General features: G+C 28.4%; 1 protein-coding gene across 2 annotated transcripts; it reads right to left on the reverse strand.

The window, feature by feature from the left end:
* Positions 1-630: 630 nt before the first annotated feature.
* Positions 631-5,069, reverse strand: LOC124940420 (protein NLP9-like). Of its 2 annotated transcripts, none has more exons than XM_047480938.1 (5): positions 4,739-5,069; positions 3,695-4,592; positions 1,995-2,633; positions 1,779-1,905; positions 631-1,704 (listed from the first exon to the last, which is right to left on the reverse strand). In XM_047480938.1, the coding sequence occupies exons 2-5, from the start codon at positions 4,550-4,552 to the stop codon at positions 929-931; spliced, it is 2,400 nt and encodes a 799-aa protein (XP_047336894.1). In that variant the 5' UTR covers positions 4,553-4,592; positions 4,739-5,069; the 3' UTR covers positions 631-928. The 2 variants fall into 2 exon arrangements, with proteins under 2 accessions (XP_047336894.1, XP_047336893.1); XM_047480937.1 differs by having other exon boundaries at positions 1,995-2,639.
* Positions 5,070-8,721: the final 3,652 nt, after the last annotated feature.

Here is an 8,721-nt window from a genome sequence, read left to right on the forward strand (position 1 = left end):
AATATTTAAATTCGAATTAATTATTTTTATAATTAATTTCAAAAAGTCATGAAATTTTCTTAACATCTTTTAGGCCTTGTTTGTTATGGGTTTTCAAAAACTCATACAAAATCAAACATCACCTCACTCCATTTTTATCTATCACATCACTCAAATCATTAATCAAAATACTAAAATACCCTCTAATTTAAATTATTATTTTATATTATATTTATATATATCAATACCTTTTAAGTTTTTTTTTATCGAAAATAATCATAACCTTCTCAAAATCATCCCCCATCATTCAATTTTTCTCTCTTTTGGTTTTTAAAAAAACCCATAACCGAACAAGGCCTTAAATAAAATTTTATTTAAAAATTCTGACATTCAAACCGATGTTAAAATTTTTTGAACCTCGAGTTTTTAGAGAGTTACAATAGTTGTTGCGAAATTTGAATTGCGACGATAAAATTACATATTTTAGTTATTATCTCGATTATTTTTCTAGTGAACTATCGTCCTTGAAAAATCGATGAAGTAGGTTGTTAAGTTATTCATTCTTTTTAAGGAATTTGTATTTGAAATATAATTTGATGAACACGTTACAAACTCAAGTGTACTCAAACACTAATAATATTCCAATTAAATTCTACTTAATTGGTTTAGTTTAATGAAAATGTATCACAACATAGACAATTATAGAAAGGGCATTGATTCAGAAACCAAACATATGATAATAATATGACAATCTCAACTATAACTAAAACATTATATATTAATTTCCAACTCTATAACTTACAAACCTATAAACCATAATACACTAACTTACAAACCTATAGACCATTACACTACAAACCATTACACTACAAACTCAAACTAGCTGACCTATAACCGAGTTCTTGCAAGCCACGACCCTGTTTTTCCTCGAAAAGTAATTAAAATATCATCACTTGTCTCTTACCATTAAAGAGTTACTACTGCTAGAGCTTCCCATTATGTCATTAGTTTCACGAACTAGAAACTTCACAGTTCGAGTGCCAACTAAATCTAGAATCTCAAGGCACTCCTGTAGATCAGAATTGTCTACAAGCATCACCCATTCTTGTTCATCGTCCAAATACTTCAGCTCGAATGACCCCACATGTAATTTAAACCTCATGGCTATTTCTTGGTATAGTTTAACACTTCCAGCAACAGAAGGATCAAATTTAAACCTTACTGTATCTCCTTTCAAAGTGGCTTTCACAGTGATCTTTGATCCACCAATATTAGAATAGATTCTATTGTTTTGCCTTTCGCCAAAGCCAAAGCTTGGAGTACTCGAGGAACTAACTTGCGCAGTTGAACCTGACCCGTTTGAGGAGTCTGTCATACCCGATGAAGTGGGTTGGTTAAGTTCTTTCAGATCATCAGGAATGATAAAAGTATCAACCTCATTAGCAGCTAAAGGAAGTTCATCGCAATTTTGAGAAGGTACTCCAAACACAAAATTAGGAGTCATAGAAAAGTCCTTCCCTGTATCAGGTTCTCGGGTAGGAATTGGTTGAGCTGAAACAAGTTCCCCAGTAGAGGGGTCCAACTTCATTGAACTGTCGACCCCTTGAACAGAGTCGAGCACGGTTTGGATTCTCTTCAAAGAACGATTCACTTTATTTATCTTACGGGACGGCCACCTTGAGATTCCCTGTTGTCTGCATATCCTTTTGAGTGTTGTTGGGCAAACTGTAAAAAAATATCATGAAAATTATGAATTTGAAACAAAACTCGAAGCAAAAAAACAAATTATGAATATTTACCGCCAAGGCTTTTAGCAGCATCCTTTAAGTTTCCCGAAAAGTATTTTTGAAGAACACTGAAACTGACATTTTTCTCAACACTAGTTCGTTTTTTTGGCATCTTCCTCTTTAATACTTCTTTATTCACCTAAAGGAAAACCGAACAATTCACCAAAACCAAAACCAAAACCAGAAAAGAAAATAATATACATATTATTGAGTAGAGTTGACAATCACCTGTACATAACTAACCGGGCAGGACTCCAATATTGTCATTTCGTTGAATAAATACTTCTTACCCAACATTTCTGTATCAGAAACCGTCCTCAAGCTCTTGCAGACCTTTTGCATGGTTCCAGCAAGGTTGTTTAGCAATATCTGTTGCTCCATGGTTCCACTTATATGGTTAGGAAGAAAGAACTCAATAATATAGTCTTCATCACCAGTGAAAGTACTCCTCAACCGGATTGCAACAGCAGAATTCAAGTTGAACTTCCGCGCATGATGAACTAACGGGTACTGATAGATGTCATAACTCTTCACATCGGCAAAAAAGAAGGGATGATTCGAAAGAAAAGCTTTTCCGGCTACACCTTGGCCTTCTTCCAGATAATTTTCTTCACATGCAAGAACGAAACCTTTCAGGTCTTGATCGTGTACATAGCAAGCCGAAACTTGGATACAGAGAATGCATCTTTTGTTAGGACCAAGAGGTTTACAACCTTTTATTTGTACTTGGGTAGCTTCATAACCGATCCCTTGGTTGTAACTACAGGGAATCCAGGTTAAAGCCAAAGGTAGATTATGGGCATGACATATCACCCTTAAGACGTCAGTTATCTCGGCTAAAGCAGCCCTCTGATTCTTGGATATACACTGCAACTAATAGAGTTAAAGAAGACACCAAAGTAAACATACAAATAATTCTTAATTCATTTCATTACTATCAATTTATTAAGGATATATATGAGTCCTTTTTGCTTCCTCAACTTCCTGTAGTTTTTTATATTTGTGTTAATGAACAAATACAAAATATGGGTAATTAGTAGTTTGATAATTTAGTAAACATTGATAAGACACTAAAGGTGTGTTTGGATCCAGTCTTAGGTAAACTAAAGAATGAACAGTGCTTACAAGAGCTTTAATCCTTGATGATGAAAGTTAGTCTTTCATCAAACAAGTCCTCTCATTTCTAAAAAGAATTCTTTCTAAAATGGATATCAAGACATTATTATATGGGAATGAACAAAAATAAATTGACAATGAAAACTAATTTGACATTTTTTTTTTAAATTGAGTAGGTAAAACGAATATACAACCAATAGAGAAAGCAAAAAAACAAACTTTTTAATAAAATTTGGAAAAGAAAAATGAAAGAAGGCTAAGTAAACACACAAATAATTCTTCATAGAATTCTTTGACTAACAATTTATTAAGGATATAAGTTTGGCTTGGTTTACCTCCTTAGTTGTTTGTTAGCTACTTTAAATTCTTAAAACATGTATACACTGATAATTTAGGATTTAATTGATGTAGTTTTTTTAATGAAAGATTGGATCATATTTGTGTTATTGAAATGAAATTTTTTTTATAACAAATATAAAATACAAATATTGTTTTTTAATTCTCTGTGTGTGAAGACCCGAACTCATAATCTTGAAGACATGAGTACAAATCTCTATAACTATAAAATATGATTAATTTAGTATTTTGGAGTTGATCTTTTATCAAAAAAAAAAAAAAAGATTTCATTTCTTAAGTTAAAATCTTTTTTTTTCCCTAAAATACATGTCTAAGACCTTATTATTGGTGTGACCAAATTGAGTATTTTTTTTTTAAAATTCACTAAATAAACTTATCTACAACAAGTAGAGAAAGCAATAAGAACTATTTAATACAATTTGAGAAAGTAAAATGAAATGAATTAATCAATTTACCTGAGGATTAAATCGAGGACGAGAAGTGCTCTTCAAATCCACAGCTTGAAGTGCAGCGCAAACATTCTCCATCTCCTGATCGAAGTCCGGTTTCTCAATCCTCGTAACGAGTTCTAGAACAGCACAACATGAACTATTTTCATCAGTATCAATCTCGAAAACCGGTATGCAAATAGAACCCCGAATATGATGATTAACAGCATGTTCCACCCTCAAATACTCCTCCTTATTGTAGTAACCTACATTAGATGTCCATTCAGGAACTTTGGAGGAAAAGACACGACCAGGAAGTCCCGAGGTAAAACCAGTTTTAACCTCGGCTGAGAAAGTAAACATCCTCGACACATCACGGTAACCAGAGAGTGTCTCATCGAGCAAGTACGGTTGATCGCAAGTACTTAAGAAATGACGATCCCCTTGCTTGTATGGAACCCATAACTGTGCTAAAACCCCATCTCTAGAGGAATCTTTAAACAAAGTCAATGCCTTGAGGATCTTTTCAGACAGAGGCTTTGTAAGTGATCTCGGGATTAATATATTATTATAGTTTTCATCCTCTGAGACATTTCTACAAACACTATTTTCCCTGAAAAAGGAATCATCATCCTGTTGAAACATGTTGTCATAAGATCCAGTCATGATATTATAAGGAGGATTGGTTTGTTCAACAAAATTTGATGCATCAACAAAAGATGATGATGATGGAAAATTAGCAAAGAGATGATCATTCATCTGAGAATCGTTGCACCACCCATCATCATAACAGTCTTCTAAGTTCAAATAATCCTGATCACTGTTAAAGAAATCATCCGATGATTCACCATCCATTTGAGAGTTGGAAGAAGCCCAATATTCCATTATTAAAACTTCTAGTAGAGAAATTATCCAGATCCAAATTCTGTAAATTATCAAAGCAACATATCAATGAATTGAACAAAACATAGAAAATCAAATGAATTACCAATAAAAACCCAATTCAAGTTGTTGGAATAGTCATAAGAACACTGAAAAAGAAACAAAATAAAAATTAGAACAGAACCATACCTTGAAATACAATGAACAAAGAAGAAGCTTTTACCCTTTAAGAAAACAAGATATGAGTGTGGTTTTGATTGATATGCTTCAAACCGAGCAAGCTATTTATATATACTAAAGTTTAGAAAATCCCAAATTAACACCCATACCGAATCGGCTAAGGGACCAAGTTCCTAACGGATAGAGTCTAAAATCATTCTAAAAATGGAATGAGAGAGATAAGGCGGTGCAATGGGTCAGAGACTGGGGAATTAAATTGCTAAAAATAGAATTCTTCTGTAAACTTCGTGTATCTTCGTTTCGAATGTTAATCCGATGAGAGAAGTGGTGTCTTGTTTTATTGTTTGCTGGATGAATATGAGATCCCCACCGGGGCATCGGTATTTTAGCATGAGTAAGCAAGTCAGCTAGAATCTTACCAAGTAAATTACACTATTACCCTTCTCGGGAATTGGATTGTTTATCTAATTATCTCATCACCGATTAAATTTAATATATATCCACTTTTTCTTTTTCATTTTTCTTTGTTTTTCTGTTTCATGTTTCTGGTTTCTAGTTTCTAGTTTCTAGTTTCTAGTTTCTGACCTAATGTAATTATATAATTTTATAGTTACTGGACTTCAGTTAATTTATTCTTAAACAAGATTTTTGTATATTTAAGATACTTCCTAATTTGTAAATAAAATTTTATAATAGTTCAATTATGTTTGAAACAATAATAATAAAATTATAATTATTTATGGACAATTTTTTAATATATTTTTAGAATTTTATTTTATTTTTTATAATATTAATATATGTCAATCATAAAATTATATATTGAAAATAAATTAAAATATTTAAAATAACAAAAACCTTAAATGTTATAAGTTTTTAACTTATATTTTTAAATGTATGCACGGCGTGACAAAAATTATAAATGTGAATATCGTGACATACAAGTTACTTTTCAAACATTATGTTATCGGGATTTAAATCTTTGATAACATATCCAGAGTCATTAATCTTTAAAATAAATCGTAAAATTTGAATGAACAATTTTTTGATTTCATCACATCTAACTTGTAAAAGTCTGTTACAAAAAAATGTTAGTATTAAATATGTGTTTTTACACATAAAAGACTTTTAGACATTACTCTCGATCGTTCATTTATTCTGTCGAAGATTCTGTAAATGTTCAAACAAGATTGCTTTATCTGTATAGTATCCGACCATTTTTACGATATTAGGTTGCTCAATGAATCTTAAAATGTGCTCTCTCATGTTAAAAAACATAACAAATTATAAGTTGTTCTCAATGTTTTCTCAGTATAGTTTAGGTTTACAAACCTGGAATTTTCTCTGGTTATCTATTGCTTCTTCCTTATATACTTTTAGAGCATGAATATTGTAGTTGTAGTAAACAGTGAAAACCTGTATGGTTTTTTCATTCCGAATAAAATTTTATAATAGTTCAATTATGTTTGAAACAATAATAATAAAATTATAATTATTTATGGACAATTTTTTAATATATTTTTATAATTTTATTTTATTTTTTATAATATTAATATATGTCAATCATAAAATTATATATTGAAAATCAATTAAAATATTTAAAATAACAAAAACCTTAAATGTTAGAAGTTTTAACTTATATTTTTAAATGTATGTACCACGTGACAAAATTTATAAATGTGAATATTGTGACACTAGGCACGACGTAGGCACAAAAAGTCCCTATGATGAATCATGTCGGGTCGTTATTAAAATATTTTATTTCAAGTCCGTTATATTATATATATATATAGTCATGGCTTATATGAAATATATCAAATAAAAAAGGATGTTTATAAAAAATAAATAAATTATAATTTAAAAATAAAAAAGATTAGAATTTAAAGTTTATAAATTAAGTTATATATGTTTAATTAGGATAAACATAGTTTAAATGTCATTATTTGTGTAATATTGTCTAATAGATATATAATGATATTAAGTAAAATTAGAATATTAAATAAATATAGACATTTATATAAAAACTTGGATTAAAAATAAGTTTGCTTGAGTATATCAATATAGATTTGGATCTTATTATAACAATGCTTTTAATTTTTGAGATATATATCAAATAAATAAATAAATATAATTTATATATATATATATATATATTATATTACTTGTGTGATTAATCATGATATATATAAATTAAATAACATGAGCTCATTTCAATTTTAAGTTCAAAGTTGAATGATAGAAACAATTATGCTAAAAAAATTTAATTAAATTTCAAACCAATAGAAATCAGTCTAAATGTGTTTTTCAAACCAACAAATGTTGACCTGGGTTAATTTGAAAAACTTAAATGAGTCAATAATAGTTAATTTAATTTCCCTATTTTTTAAATAATTTAAGTATAATTAACACTAGTTAAATTGCAATAACTTTTATTTAGAATAAAATTATAAAACTAAATTATATTATTATTACCAAAATATATTTGTTTGTGATTTAGTTTTGTAAGGATGATGATATGAGTAAAGTATACAAAAAAAAATGTGTTGCTCATACAAATATATATACATATTATTATATAAATGAATTTAAAATGAAGTTAATGATTTTTGTTTTAAATTTAAAAGGCAATAAGTTTATATAGAAATAAATACCTGATTGGAGTAGTTAACATATGTTTTTATTGTTTTCTTCTTGTTGGTAATCTTTGTTGTTTGTTTTTGTGAATAGTACTAATCGATTTTTTTAGTGTCTTTTGATTTTGATTGTAATCTTTTAATCATAATTAAGATTTGTCTAATTTTGATTCTTGACATTCCTATTTTTTAGATTTTGATTGTATTAATTCTTCTTAAAAAAAAAAAGAACAAGCTTAAACTACAACTTTACATGCATTCTCATTACATTCAATTATATAATGTACTTATAACAAATCAAATTGAATTAAAAATTCAACTTACTTTAATATATATATAAAAAATAATTGAACTAAATATTTGTGATCATTGTTTACCTAGCTATATATATGTCAGTGATTATTTCATAAAATCATGTCAATATCAATTTAACTAATTAATTAATATTTATTAGTGTTATAATTAATGATAATAACTAAGATTATGGGTGTGTAGATTAATTGAAAAAAAATATATAATTTAAGAAGACGAGAGTGGAGTCGTTTGAACATCGCCCTTTCTTAAAAAAAATTGTGCACACTAATTCTTTGGCAGTTTGTGGCATACGATCTTTTTTTTTTCTCGTTTTATGGTATTTCTCGTATTTTATGTGAAGCTTTATTTCGTTGTGTTGTGCTTAAACGAATTCATTTTTCAATATTTTATGAAACTTTAAAAAAAAATTAAGATCATGGTTGTGTATAGATTAATTGAAAAAAATAATTTAAGAAATTGAGAGATTTTAAGTTCTATTCTAATTGAAATACATTTAATGAAGTGGGCAAATTGAAATTGTGTAAATTTTAATGAAAACTTAATAATAACTTAAATATTGATCTAGATTGAAAGTTGAGTTATGATACAGTCATTTTAAAAGTTCAAATTATATAATAATTTAAATGTAATAAATAGTTATTACAGATGTCCTGATTTTACAAAAAATCATATGAGGTAGTGATTATTTCATTTTGGTTTCCACAATTAAGGGAAGAGAAATGTATGAAGGACTCTTCATGACCTAATGGTTTATAAAAGCTGAGCATCATGGCCTTGAATGTGTCAATTGTTAATATGTTTGATATTGATAGAACCCTAACATAATCTAAAAGTATGTAAACATGTTTGTTTGTATTTGCTGGTGATTCTCTGCATGTGGACATAATCTTAAGTATGTAATTAATGTTATGCATTTGTTCGTTATTGATAAATTCCTTAAATAGTTTTTCCAAAAATTCTTTAAATAGTCTCAAGTATGTAAACAATGTCTCATCTATGTGTTTGTTGCTCATTAATCTTTAACATAACCTATATAAAATATATAAA

Source organism: Impatiens glandulifera, chromosome 5 (assembly GCF_907164915.1).
Source record: "Impatiens glandulifera chromosome 5, dImpGla2.1, whole genome shotgun sequence".
Taxonomy (NCBI): Eukaryota; Viridiplantae; Streptophyta; class Magnoliopsida; order Ericales; family Balsaminaceae; genus Impatiens; species Impatiens glandulifera.

What these genes read in the sequence shown, in the direction of transcription:
- LOC124940420 (XM_047480937.1), bottom strand. Translation starts at nt 4,552, where the DNA reads ATGGAATATTGGGCTTCTTCCAACTCTCAAATGGATGGTGAATCATCG. An exon ending in GTCCTCGATTTAATCCTCAG is followed by an intron (nt 2,640 to 3,694) that starts GTAAATTGATTA and finishes TAACTCTATTAG; the next exon opens with TTGCAGTGTATATCCAAGAA. An exon ending in GCCCGGTTAGTTATGTACAG is followed by an intron (nt 1,906 to 1,994) that starts GTGATTGTCAAC and finishes GTTTTCCTTTAG; the next exon opens with GTGAATAAAGAAGTATTAAA.